This window comes from Schistocerca cancellata, chromosome 4 (assembly GCF_023864275.1).
Source record: "Schistocerca cancellata isolate TAMUIC-IGC-003103 chromosome 4, iqSchCanc2.1, whole genome shotgun sequence".
Lineage (NCBI taxonomy): Eukaryota > Metazoa > Arthropoda > Insecta > Orthoptera > Acrididae > Schistocerca > Schistocerca cancellata.
In genome coordinates this window covers 778,625,043-778,640,264 of record NC_064629.1, presented here as the reverse complement: position 1 = coordinate 778,640,264, position 15,222 = coordinate 778,625,043, and the positions used below count along the sequence as shown (strand labels likewise).

The 15,222-nt window shown below is 38.1% G+C and overlaps 1 protein-coding gene across 1 annotated transcript in view; it reads left to right on the top strand.

Moving 5' to 3' along the window:
* LOC126184423 (ATP-dependent DNA helicase Q5-like) overlaps positions 1–15,222 on the top strand; it is a 179,010-nt gene that overhangs the window by 61,341 nt on the left and 102,447 nt on the right. Inside the window, exon 3 of the mRNA XM_049926812.1 lies at positions 981–1,145. Within this exon, the coding sequence (XP_049782769.1) occupies positions 981–1,145 (165 nt within the window). The remainder of the gene's footprint in view (positions 1–980; positions 1,146–15,222) is intronic.

Below are 15,222 nucleotides of genomic sequence, written 5' to 3'. Positions count from 1 at the left end.
ATTATAGGTCTATATAGACCTTCCTGAGTGGCCTCTTTGAAATTCTTCAGAATTCTTAATTACCTGCTTGTCTTGCAATGAAAATGAGTGGGTTACCATTGCACTAACTGCAAATATAAACATAGATAGGTCGTCTATTGGCTGCAGCTAAAAAAAATTGATGTGAATGCTAAAGCAATTTAGTTTAATGTTTGTGATGAACTAGCCCACTAGAGATGTCAAAGCAGAAAAACATTCATTGACAACATTGTAACTAATATGACTCATTTCATGTACAATGTATCAGTTCTGAAGCTGGACATTTTTGACTACCATAGGTTTAGGTGCAGCTGGAAGCTTAAAATCAGTGTCAGTAACAAAAGTTTAAAAAATGACAGGAAGAACCATCCACTATGTAAATACTGAAAAATCTCAGGCTTGCACTGGTATGAAAAGCACTGTATTACTCTCAGTGAATTTGCATCTTATTTTTACTATTGGTTTAGTTACACACAAAAGTGATCTACCCAGTTAACAACTGCCTTAAAATACTAAAAGTGAATGAATACATCATGAAAAGAAAACAAGAAGAGAAAAATGTTAATTGTTCCAATGTGCAATTCTAGAAGACTGCAATAATCACAGACTGAAAGCAGAACTTAAAAAACTATCACAATTATTACAGAGCCCACTATTAGAAAAAAGGGTGAGTATGTATCCATAATGTTAAGAAACATAAGTAACACTGGCGCAGCTGACAAATTGTTTATTTATCTTACTGTTACCCAGTAAAGGAGTATCGTCAAATACCAGTATCAAACTACAAATGTTTTAATGAGTATTTTTCATCTGTTCAAAAATATGTGGCATATTCTGTGAACTTAACAAATTTCACTAAATTATTCAAGGTTTTTTTATGTTTTTGTGATATTGAGAGCATTTACAACTTTAATTGTTATTCAAAATATCTATTGACCATCTGCAATGATTGTTTGTGCCAGGACCAGATAGACCATTTAAAGGAGTATGGAATTGTTGGCAGTACAATAAATTCAAGAATGTCAAATTCAGAAGTAAAAAATATCATACAGGATCTGAATTCAGAAAATCCTAAAATATCTCTTCTCTATTTAACACCAGAAGGAGCTAATAGCCAACGTATCAAGGTAACTACTAATCAATTATATAATAAATATAATAGAGGGAAACGTTCCACGTGGGAAAAATATATTTAAAAAGAAAGATGATGAGACTTACCAAACAAAAGCGCTGGCAGGTCGATAGACACACAGACAAACACAAACATACACACAAAATCTAGCTTTCGCAACCAATGGTTGCCTCGTCAGGAAAGAGGGAAGGAGAGGGAAAGACAAAAGGATTTGGGTTTTAAGGGAGAGGGTAAGGAGTCATTCCAATCCCGGGAGCGGAAAGACTCACCTTAGGGGGAAAAAAGGAGGGAAAAAAGGACAGGTATACACTCGCACACACACACATATCCATCCTCATATACATATCCGTGTATATGAGGATGGATATGTGTGTGTGTGCGAGTGTATACCTGTCCTTTTTTCCCTCCTTTTTTCCCCCTAAGGTGAGTCTTTCCGCTCCCGGGATTGGAATGACTCCTTACCCTCTCCCTTAAAACCCAAATCCTTTTGTCTTTCCCTCTCCTTCCCTCTTTCCTGACGAGGCAACCATTGGTTGCGAAAGCTAGATTTTGTGTGTATGTTTGTGTTTGTCTGTGTGTCTATCGACCTGCCAGCGCTTTTGTTTGGTAAGTCTCATCATCTTTCTTTTTCAATTATATAATAATTTTTATATGTATTGCAAAAAAGTGTTTGAGGATTTTTAAGAAAATTACTTTGCGTGGCATATGAGTGCTAGTCATAAAGTTTTAATTATTACCTAAAGAAAATATTTATATTATTAAGTTTTGTGTGTTTGCAAGTAAATGCCTGTACTCATAGTACACATTGAAATCTCCATGCCACAGCTCCATAACATGCTGCTAGAGGAGCCAAAACAAAATGGCCGAGCACATAGATAAATTGGAGCACTATGCAGTGATCTGTTTTCTACATTTGAAAGGCAACAACACTACAACACTCCATGCTGAGTTGGTGGAAGTGTATGGCAACAATGTACCCTCATATGGTATAGCCGTTAGATGTTGGAGATGCTTATAGTGTGGTCAAACAAATCTGAAGGACGAAGAATGGAGTGACAGTTGGTGGAAATGTATGGCAACAATGCACCCTTATGTGATACAGTCATTAGATGCTGGAGATGCTTCCAGTGTGGTCAAACAAATCTGAAGGACGAAAAATAGAGTGACAGACCATCTCTCCATGAAATCTCTAGAGAAATGGAGTGCCTGGTGCTAGAAGATCAGCATATCTCAATTGAACCAATAGTGCCAAAGTGAAAATTTCAAACCATTTCTATTCTTGTGAAAATCAGTCACAATCTAGTTTTTCAGATCTTGCATGACATTTTAAACATGACAGTGGTTACAACTCGGTGGGTTCCATGACTGCTCACAACCATTCTAAAAGCATGTCAACCTGAGGCAGCAGTAGAAATTTGGAAGCTGTGTCAGACCAATCCAGGTTACTTCTTCCTTTATCTGCTTCTTCTTCTTCTTCTTCTTCTTCTTCGATTTTAGTTGTTTTCACAGTCCAGTAGTCTCACTTTTAAGTTTACATCTGTAGCCACCTAACAGCCTTTGATGAGTGCTAAGTGTGCTACTATGACCCTAAGGTAAAGAAATGAATCAAGCAGTCGAAACATGGAGATTTACCACCACTGGTGTCTGGTATAAGCTTATGTAAGAGCTGCTTTCACGAAGCTATAGATAAACAAGTACAGCAATGTAAATGTCATAGGGAAGTTCTTGTGGAAAGTAAATAGTTGTGTTAAGAAGACCACTTACCAAAAAGCAGAAGCATCGAGTTGGTTATAGGCATGTAAAAAAATAAAAACGTGAGTGACTACGCTCGTTTTCAGAGAAAGCATTCGGTGTTCACGTGATACACAGCGAAAATCCTTGGCGCATGCTTTGCAGCTGGCGGCATTCAGCTGGCTGCCAACCTGTCACAGCGGACCGTGAGAAACCTGGGCAACAATGTATGAAATAAATTTAACAATAATGTTAAAATAATGTTAAACTGAGTTCATTCTGTCAAAGCAGATTTATTTTCATTCAGGTTGCTAACAAAACGCTCCATTCAATCACAATTAATTGTTAATTTTAATAACAATACCAGTAATAATAATGATAAAGGACGAAACAAGGTTCACTCTGTCGAACTTGAACTGTTTTCATTGAGGTTTATAACAAACCACTCCTTTCTCTCCTCTATAACGCAGTCTAATTTCCACATTTGAGTTTCCACTTTTTCTACGACATGGAGGACACACTTGTTCCAATCCTCTGCAGTCACTGTTCTTACTGCTTCTTCTAGCAGTACTTTAACTTCCAGCATTTTGTATGTTTTATTTTTCGCTGCAACATAGCCTTTGATTCTGGCCCACACTAACTCGATGGCGTTTAATTCACAGTGGTACGGAGGAATTCTGAGAACAGTTTTCTCTGCATTCTTCGCCATTTCATCTACTGCGTATTCATTGTGTGCTGTTCTGTGATTTTTAACTATATCTAAAAGTTTTTTCTTCAACATACCATCTTCGAAATCGATGTTTTTAGATTTTAGCCACTCAGATATTTCGTGCGTATTGGAATTAGCCTTGGGAACTTTTTCTTTTCTCCGAGAATGGTATGGCACGTTATCAAGAACAATAACTGCATTTTCCTGAAGCCGAGGAGGAACATCTTGAAACCACTTCTCGAAGGTTTCAGCACACATTTCCTCACGATAATCTCCACTTTTCTTGGATTCGAAAGTCCACAAACATCCTTCAATGAACCCTGCTTTGCTGCCAATGTGTGCGATAATCAGACGTTCCCCTTTACCTGATGGGCCCTTGATTCTGGTGGATAATCCGGACAGAAACGCTTGTTTTGAGGAATTTATAGTGTCATCTACCCAGATGTAATTTTGGGTATGTCCTGCGTTCACCCACGTCTCGTGCAAATAATAAATGGGTCTGCCTTTATCTCTCAACCGTTTAATGGTTCGAAGATAATGCCGGCTCCATAGAATGATGTCATCCCTGTCTATTAGCATGCTATTGCGCCCATGCTGGACATATTTGAAATTCATTTCTCTCAATAACTTATAAAATGTAGTTCTCCAAAAATTGCCCAGATCTGCATCTTCGTTCATGACTGTTAGCACTTTGTCAATTGTTGTCAATTCATTACGAAAAAAAAAAAATTCATGTACTTTCCTTTGTATCGCATTTATATTGAAGTCATCAACACTTTCAGAAAGTTTCTGTCGTAATTGTCCTTTCTTGGGAGATTTCAAAGAGTGTGTGGCCTTGTACTCACTTATCACACAATACACTGAAGAACGTCCAACACCTGTAGCTGCAGCTGTTTTCGAAACAATGTCACTCATCGACTGCTCTGGATGTAACATTTCCGTTTTATACACATTAAGCACCATATGCTTCTCAGAAGAACTTAACGATTTCTTCTTTGCTCGCTTCTTTGGTGGACCAGAACTGACACGTCGAACTCGCTCGCTGAATCTGTGGATGACATAATGAGAACAGCCATATGTGATGCTAATGAAATAAGTGAATATATAAAATTAGGAACCATGCGATGCTATTGGATGTGCACATAAACAGTGAATGCTCAGCATGACTACAAACACATATACTTACTCGAATAATCAACAACTAGTCTTTCAAGCGTCTTTACAGATGAACTTAAGATATCCTGAAATCGCCGCTGTACAACACCCACTAACGAGCTCACACCTGCAACTGAGACGGCCACACTGACTGAGCGCTGCGCCTGCGAACCATACTATGCATCACTCATAGAGGACAAACAGTTGCAACAAACTACAAAATTAAATTCAAACCTTTCTGAAACTTTTCTCGCTTACACCCCCACAAAAAAATTTAAAGGGGAAAAGTTTGTCGCTTACTGTATTTCGGATGATGATTTGGTAAAAGTTCTGCATCAGACATGAGATATTTCTCTTTTTCAGTGACAATAAATTTTAATGTAAAGTAAAAAAAAAAAAAAAAAAAAAAAAAAAAAAAAAAAAAAAAAAAGTGTCGGAAGGTAGTTCTCGGATCACTTTATCATGTTCAGGTGCCAAATTATAAAAAACACACTTTCATTTTTTAGTTTCTGACACCCCTGCCTTGTACACCCCTCGACGGCAGCGCTGTGGTCACGCGCCTTGCCGTGTTTACAGTACGTCTCTTGTTTCAGTGAATGGAGTATAGCTTTTGGAGTTTTCCTTTGATAAGCTAGAGTAAAACACAGAAAGCTCTGCCACTACATGGTACTGACTGGACCAACATATATCTTTGTAAGTGTGATAAAACCACTGTAAGTAGAGTGTTTTACATTTCTTTGCACTGGAATTAGCTAGAATTGGTGTGAACTAACATTACCCATTGTCCCACTCTATAATGTGGTAAACCTCCTTTCTGCTTCACTGCGTCTTCCTGCCTTTCCAAAGCCTTCATATTCGCCTTTTGTACCCGTTTCCAAACATCCCAAATTGTTCTTGCGAATTGACGTACAGATTCACGGGTCCTTCCTTTCTGTAGCCTCACCAAATCAAGTGGTGATGGCACTTTTCACCTGTACGCTACCTCATATGGAGAAAAACTGGTATTTGTATGGATTTTTGCATTATATGTGCATACAATAAGCTTCAAATACTTGTCCCACTGATGGTGATGAGAATCCACATAAAAACTCAGCATCTTCCTGATTGTTCTCTGTACCCATTCTGTCCTTACATTGGCCTGTGGATGCAATGTGCTCGTCCTCAACTTCTGTACATTCAACAATTTACACTGTTCCTTCATTAAATCTGACATGAGGTGGTCCCTTGGTCAGTAATTATTGTCTCTGGTACACCAAACTTCAAAATCCAGTTATTTACTAATGCTTGCGCAACCATTGCTGCCTGTTGATTTGGCATAGCCACCATCTCCACATACCTCGAAAAATGGTCTATTATTGTCAGAACGAATCAGTTCCCTGATGGTGTTCCCCTGAAAGGTCCTAAGACAGCAATCCCCAATTGCAGTTGCTTCTGGCAATTGTTGTAGTTGTATCTGTCTCCTACTCAAATCTTGACATACAATTCTTGACACACTGATCCACATTTACTTTCTTATCTCTCCACAAATGCCTCTCCGCCATTCTCGTACTTGTCGCTCTACACCCTCCATGACCAGATAACACTTTATCATGTGCTTCCTTTAAAACCTCATCCCTCAGCTTCGCTGGCACTACTACCCTTGGTCCTAACTTCGTTTCCCTGCACAGAAGACCGTCATACATATTAAATTGTGGCTGTGTCTGATACAATTTACAATCGTTGTCAGCATCCTGTAATTCTTGCCATACTGCTAGGTAACAGCTTATGACTTCTACTTTTGCCGCCTTTGTACTCAGTGCATCTGCATTACCGTGCTTCTTCCAGGCGTGTGCATCACCTTGTAGTCAAATTCACAAAGCCTCACATCCCATCTAGCGAGTCTAGTGGACGGATCTTTCACCCCCAACAACCACTTCAACACAGCATGATCTGTCACTACCCGAAATCTTCTCCCATATAAAAAACATTTAAAATATGTGATTCCATAGATTATGCTAAGCATCTCCATCTCTGTTGTTGAGTAATTCCTCTCTGTTGCATTCAACTGCCTAGACGCATAGGCTACAGGATGTTCTTTCCCATCAATTTCCTGACTAAGAACACACCCTAATGCTTGATTCGATGCATCACATGCTAGTATAAACTCCTTTTCAAAATCTGGAAACACAAGAACCGCACTTGATGTTAACACTTCTTTCAGTTTGTCAAATCCTTTCTGACACTCTTCTGTCTACTGTAACACCCCAAATATGGAACCCCTAATGAAAGCCCTTTGGTAGTAAAAGAGATAGCAAAATGAATTATCCTGACGTTGACGGAATTTACTGACAACAAAATTAACACTATTTCAAGTTTGACTAACAAGAATACTAAGTAACTAATAACGTTTATTATAAAGAAAGGACTAAATGAAAGACTATCAGATGATACGAAGCCTGAAACTTTAAATCAATAATTCAAAATATGTTCTTTATGAAGGTTAAACCCAGACCATAAATAGATCAGAGATAACATTTATCCAAGAAGAGAGTTGTAGCTGCATTGAGCTGTTAGTTGGCTGTGACTACAATGTAACACTGCAATGGAGATATTAATTGAGTCTCTCTTGTAGATGTTGCAATAGTAGTAAGCCTATTGACCGCTACTAGATTGTTTCAAACTGATTTGAAGTTTTAAAAGTTTTCCAGTATCGACTTGACGTACTAGTCAGAATTTTGAACTGAAGTAAAATGACATTTACAGTTTAGACAGACAATGGAGCAGTTGTTATATGTGAAAGAAAAGTAAATTGTGTGATACCTGATTAACACTGGGACTTAGCCTTTTTGATCTGTGATTGTCACGAACATCAAAGGACACAGCGATATACCAACTGCCAACATAAACTCTATTATTAGCCATGAGTAGGAAACAGCTACATGCAATCACGAAGAACTTACAGTTATGCTGTGTTGTTGGAAGCTGTATTCAATGTCAGAATCACTGATGCAAATAGATTCAAGACCCTGAATGACAGATCAGTGCGTTTTCAGTACAGGTTTAAATAATTACAAAGTTCAATAAACTCCAATAGTGCTTCATGTCGGCTACATCATTTAATGGAATTTTACTGTGTAATTGTGAAATTAACTATTTCTTGAGAGAACGCAGAAGTTAAAGGTGATTTAGTGGATTTACTAACAGTGAACAGCAAGTTTAAACCGAGATACGGTGCTTTCTGTACGTTGTCAGAAGAGTGGAATTACGTCATATTAGTTGTTGAATTAACACCCTAGTGATGCCTTGATGATGCTATATTAATTAATAAATCAACATTCTCACAAAACTATGATGTGGCATCGGCTTGAATGATGGACTTTATAATTCAAGATATCCTATTATCTGCATTTGAACTCTCATTCACAAACCGGGTATAAGAACTACAGTTATCAAGTTCGTGTAAGTGTATCAGCCTGTCACGAACACGCAAAGCATATTTGGTTAATTGTTTCAGATCAAGGGAGTTGTTGTGGTACCGAGTGGTGCAGTCACTGTGGGTTCGAAGTAAAGAAGACTGACAGACTTCAAACACCAGTGCTTCAATTTTAAACAAGGGCTGCTTACACATTCCGGCATGCTGCTCCATCGATACATTGATATCAGTCAAAGGGAGATAGTGTCTGAAACTAATCAACCAAGTGGGGGTTTTGTTTTTAACAGTTACAGATTGGAGTCATTGTGATCGACAGACGGTATTCCATGTCAACCAGACTGGGACAACCATCACCATCAAGCCAACACAAATAAAATGCCACATTATTTGGTGCCACAATGTGCAGTGCCTGATGCTTCGCTAGTACGAGACATACGAGCACACCTGCAGAGGGAGCGATGCAACACGTTGGAGAACTGAACCAGTGCTAAACATTGGTAGAGACAGCGACATCAGCTGCTGATAATGAAGTGAGCGAGACTTCAACAGTATGCAAGCAGACGACCTAAATTATAAATCACTACTCAAAATAAGTGATTGTCCAGGTATGGTAAATTTTGGTTGCTTTATCCAATTGGTAATTGTAAGAATTTCATTGTGCTGGTGTCGAGTAGATCATAAGATTAAGATCATGTGATGATTGTGACAATAACTATTGTGGGTACTAGTAAAAAGTGATAATAAATTTTTAAATCATGTCAAGAAGAGGGAGAAGGTTGCGTAGCGATTTTGAAAAACGTGTAGCGGAATCCTGTGAGGATATAAGTGAGCTATCAGACAATGTTGAAATTAATTGAATGGTTGTTAATGGGGGGGGGGTGGAGGGGGGGGGGGGTGGAATCTTTTGTGAGTCAGAAAAAACTAATGTTCCTAATGTATCTGACTCTGGGACAGAAAGTAAGGAAAAGATATCTAGTGATATGACTTCCGATAATAAGGATAAAGTCAACAATGAATACATGATGAACGTTAAACTGATGGGGTCAGGAAAAATAGATGTCCTTAGTGGCATTTTGGAAAAATGGAATATATTGGACGATGTAAATGTTATGTTCTCTGACATGGACATAAGTTGGCTGAACAGCAAGTGACTTTAAATGTTAAGTTCTCTGAACAGCAGGCGATGTTGGAGAAGAGATTCTCTGGTATAGATGCAAAGTTGACTGAACAGCAAGCATCTATAGATGCTGAGTTTATTGATCAACAACAGGCTTTAGAAATTAAGTTTGTTGAACAACAGGTCAATTTAATTGCAATTTGGGAGACCAAGCTAGCCGAATGACAGGCTAAGGTTGATGTTAAGTCTGACAATCTAGAGTCAAGATTAGCAGACCAATAAAAGGAAGGTGTTAAGGTTATTAATCATGTCAATAAAATTGATGAAAAGGTCAGTACGTTGTCAGAACAATTCTGGGGTATATCTGAAAAGGTAGATGCCTCGTCTGAAAATGATATTTGTATCACAGAAAGAGTAGAGGGATTGTCAGATCGTATAAATGATGTGGAAAAAAATTCATTGTGTAAAGTGGACACATATATGTTATATCAGACTAAGAAGCTGGAGGAAGATTTATCCGAATAGATAGAGAATAAAACCATAGAAATTAACGGACAAGACGTTCGGCCATTGAAAGTGCTCAAAACCAAATTAAGGGCCAGGCGATAACTGATAATTCACTGATAGAGACTTTTATTAGTAAATTCTGTCAAATTAAGGATAAGATACTTGACAAATACACTAAGGGTGATAAATAAGCAGTTAATAACACCCAGTCTTCCGAGCAACAATCAGGGAGCGATTCCCAAGAGGAAAGTGGACGAATGTGCAACACCAAAAAATCTAACTGAGAGAGAAAACACCCGCAAATGCAATATAATACTTGTGTAGGTGAACTGTGGGAAGCTAATAGCCAATCAGCTGAGGAGGATGATCCTTATGTTCAGAAAGCACGCATCTCATCATTGAAAGTCGAACATAGTATTTTTAAAAGTTGACAGTTTCCCACATTTTCAAATGAAAAGAATAATATTCACCCTAGGGTGTTCATCAATTCATTTAAAAGAATATTCTCTCGTAGCTGAATGGAATATGATAAATTACAGTTTATCATGTCAAAGATTGTAGGCGTGGCAGCCTTATGGGCCGCTGAAGTTAGTGAGACCTGTAGCTCATGCTCTGAATTTGAGAAATTGTTTCTGGTGAAATACTGGTCTCTGAGTAAACAAGAGAAACTGCATAAGGAGGTATACCAACCAGAATTTTATAATTCGAAAAAGGGGACCCTCAGGCAGTATTTTGAATGCTACTTGAACAAAACGCGTTATTAGACAGAACCAATTTTGAATAGAGAAGTTATTCGAATATTTAAAGGTAGGTTACCCTTAAATATGCAAGAGAAACTAATTAATGTTCCTGATTCTGACATTGAACAGTTCCTCTCAGTGATCAATTCAATCAATATGCTTATGGATGATGCAAAGAAGCAGCATAATAATAACAACAACCATTATTATGCTAAGAACAACAGTAGTAATGATGCGTGGAATCGTGGTAATCAATTTAATAATCGTTCTGGGGATTTCAGCCATAATAACAGTAATTCCAAGAATGGAAATGATCATTTTGAGCACTACCAGAAGAAGAATCAGAATAGGAACACAAATTATCAATATTGAAAAGGGAATATTGTGGGAACCAACAATCAAATGCCCAGAATGGGAAGTTTCCAATGAGTTAATGTTGTAACCACTAACAGAAAGAGGAACTATGGGGGGTGGCAACCACTTAACCCTCAATACTATGATTATAATAGTAGGAATGATTGCGTTCCCATGAATCAACAGAATCAATCAAAGTGGGGAAATTGTCCAATGTGCAATGTAAGTTGGAGAAATTCAAAGCCTCCAAGTGCATCTTCCAGGTCCAATAGACCCATACCTTTATCAGATGGAAGAGGTACAGTTATGGATAATTCGTATCCACAACCAGGGAACAAAATTCATATAGTTAAGGTGTATGAACAGCCTAGGGACCAAATGGACTGTGGGTCAAACCAATGCCAGTCATTTTAGGCCTTCCTTGGGTGACTGCTATTGAGGCAGGAGGCACACGTCGTGAGCTGATAAATATAGTGGACTACAATATGGGACATGATATTCATGAGGATCTCATGTTTGAACCGAGACAGGAAACAAATGAGAGTGGATATATTTTACAAGCAATTGTAGAAGTAAAAATCAATGACGTATCGATGAATGTGCTCATAGGCACAGGACCGACAGTTAGCGTAATGACGATGGGTTGTCTAAACATGGTTAGTAAGCAACGAAAGGTACTGACCTTACCAGTAACGGGCTGCACGATGTCAGGAGCATTTAGTGCAAAAGTGCAATGCATTATTAAACAGATACGGGTGACCGTAGAATTACAAGGGAAGCCATTGAATGCACCTTCTTAGTAGTATCTCGGATGTCAATGCCGTGTATTTGGGGAATGGATTTTTTGTGTGACTACGGTGCAGTGATAGATTTTAAGGAGGGTGTATGTACATTCATGGTTAAAACTCAACCATTAAAGGTAACTTTATTAAAGAGGAAACTTATTTTGGGAAAATATTGCCAAAAGTTAACGGTTGACTGTCTAACAGTAAATGCCATATGTTTGGAAAGCATTAATTGTATGGAAAGAAACGATGCTGAGATAAATGTATCAAGCATCATGGAAAAGGTACATAAATCGGAATGTCTGTCTATAGAACAACAAGACGAGTATTTAATAAGAAACCAGGCATGATTAAAGATTTTGAATATTGTATTCAAACATATCCACACTCTGCGTTTTGTAAAACCACTTATTCGGTTCCCTGGTCAAAAAGAAAAGCCATGGCCAGAGAAATAAAAAAGATTATGGACTGGGGAATAATTGAAGCTTCAAATTCTGAATACTCAAGTCCATTGTTAGCAGTAACTAAACCGAATGGTGATATTTGGCTAGTTCTTGAGGCTCGTGACATTAATAAAATTATAAAATGCGTAAGAACTCACCCTGAAAACTTAAAAGAACTGTTGACCTCCCTTGACCTCCGAAGTTCCTACTGGCAAACTAAAATATCAAAAGAATCAAGAAAATATACGGCATTCATTTTTATGGGATGGAGTTACCATTTCAAGGAAATGCCATTTGGTCTCAATATTAATGTGAGTGTTTTCATAACTGCTTTGGATACAGTGCTAGGACCCAGTTTGTTAGAGTGTGTCACTGTATATGTAGACAATCTACTGATCGCCACTGAGACCTGGAGCAAGCATGTCGAGTTAACTGATCGGCTGTTTAGTAAATTTCTTGGGTATGGTCACGGTCAATTTGACAAAATCTAAATTTGGCGGGAATCAGATAAAATTCTTAGAACATATCGTGACACCAGAAGGGATTGTACCGAACCCTGAAAAGTTTGATGCCATTAAAAATTGTCTGTATCCACAAAATAAAAGGCAATTAAAGTCATTTTTAGGCCTCGTCTCTTTCTTTAGAAAGTTTGTGTCACGGCAGTTGTTAAATAAAGACTATCTGTTACGTTTGTTACGGGAAAACATTCTGTGACACTGGATGAAAGCATGTAATAAAGCTTTTGATGATATTTGAAATACTTTGATAAAAGCTCCATTATTACATCATCCCCAAATGAAATGAAATGGAAATGAGCGTTTGGCATCATTGGCGGGGAGGCCCCATGTGGGGCAAGTCCGGCCACCTTGGTGCAGGTCTTATTACATTCGACGCCACATTGGGCGCCCTGCGCCCTGGATGGGGATGAAATGATGATGAAGACAGGACAACACCTAGTCCATGAGCGGAGAAAATCCCTGACCCAACCGGGAATCGAACCTGGGCCCGTAGGACAGCAATCTGTCACACTGACCACTCAGCTATCCGTGCGGACATCCGCAAATGAATAAAGACTTATATGTAGCAATGGATGCAGCTGAAACAGGATTAGGTGGTACACTATTCCAAATGGAAGATGAGAGTAATATAAAAACATTAAAAATCATCACCTTTGCTAGCAGAACTTTATCCAGTTGTGAGAGATTGTACAGCACGACTGTGCTGGAAGTGCTGGCAATTATTTGGGAGCTTAAAAAGTTTCAGTATTTTGTGTATGGGAAAGAAATTACAGTTTATTGTGACCATAAAGTGGTAACATTTCTAATGACCAGTAGGATGCTGCATGGCTAATTAACACATTGGGCATTGTTGCTACTGGAGTATAACATAACCATTAAGCATGTCAGGGGAAGAGATACTGTTGTCGTAGACACCTTGTCAAGACTGTCGATTTAAAAGGTAGATGAGATCGAAGAAGAAAGGGGAATGGACTTCAAAGAAATGATGTTTGAAACAATTCCGTATAGGAAATAATTTAAGCAAATGTGTTCATGAATAGGACAGATGCAAAAATTAGATGTTAAATGGAAAAAAAAATTAGGAGGACATTAAAAGAAGAAAATGATAGTAATGTTAGTGACCATTACCAGTTACAATCAGATGTACTATTTTATCGAAAGAATGAAGAGGATGATTGGGAGATATGCATTCCTTCACAGTGTGTTGAGACATTACTGTGGTTCACGCATGATAGGTGGGGACATTTTGGAGCCCACAAATGTGTGATGAAATTACAACAGCAATGTTTTTATCCAGGTTTATTAAGGAGAGCTCAGGAGATACTCAGAAGATCTAAAATTTGTCAAAAAGCAAAGCCTGTTAATTATTGTGTGTATTGCAACGAATTATACTGACAAAACCACTGAGTATAGTCTCGTGTGATACATGTGGGCCATTTCCCATAGCCAAAGGAAATTTTAAATATATATTCATGATGTACTATTCTCAAAGTCTGTGAAACTTTGTGCTTTGTGAACGACCAATGTGAAACCCATCTTGAGAAAGATTACCGATGACTATTTGGTTAACGTAGGGAAACTGGGAATGCTTATTTCAGATAACACTTCATATTTTCAGAATAAAGCATGAAAAGAAACATTGAAGGTTTATGGAATTCCTCATGTATTCATTGCATGCTTTAATGTCAGGAAACCCAATAGAAAGAGTATTTCGAGAAGTAAATAGATTTGTAAGAACTTATATACTGAATCAACACCATAGGTGGATTTAATTAATTATACATTTTGAAAAGATGTACAACGATTTACCCCATATGTCAACTGGATATTTGCCCAATGAAATTCTATTTCATATGTAGGATAGTGATAATTGACTTGGTAATTTAGCATACACACAAAATGACCTAAAGGACTGTGATGAAATTATAAAGAAGGTATACTTAAATTTACAACATAAACCAAGGATTCATAAACATCAATTTGACAAAAAGATAGGCTTAGGAATCACTTATAAAGTTGGTGATAGTATTCTATTGAAGAATCATCCCAAGTCTTCAAAGATAATAAAAATCAATCGAAAATGGAACAATCTTTAAGAAGTACTGTACAAAATCTTTAAGATACCACATGAAGGAAGCTACCTATTAGAAGATGAAGAAACCAATATGATAAAAGGGGTGTACCCTCATATTGAGTTAAAGAGATATTTTAGTTAATTGAAGATTTAGCTTTTAATTACCCATAGTTGGAGGAGATATAATGCAGAAATATGTTACAACAATGTTTGTGAATTTTATTTTATACACTCCTGGAAATGGAAAAAAGAACACATTGACACCGGTGTGTCAGACCCACCATACTTGCTCCGGACACTGCGAGAGGGCTGTACAAGCAATGATCACACGCACGGCACAGCGGACACACCAGGAACCGCGGTGTTGGCCGTCGAATGGCGCTAGCTGCGCAGCATTTGTGCACCACCGCCGTCAGTGTCAGCCAGTTTGCCGTGGCATACGGAGCTCCATCGCAGTCTTTAACACTGGTAGCATGCTGCGACAGCGTGGACGTGAACCGTATGTGCAGTTGACGGACTTTGAGCGA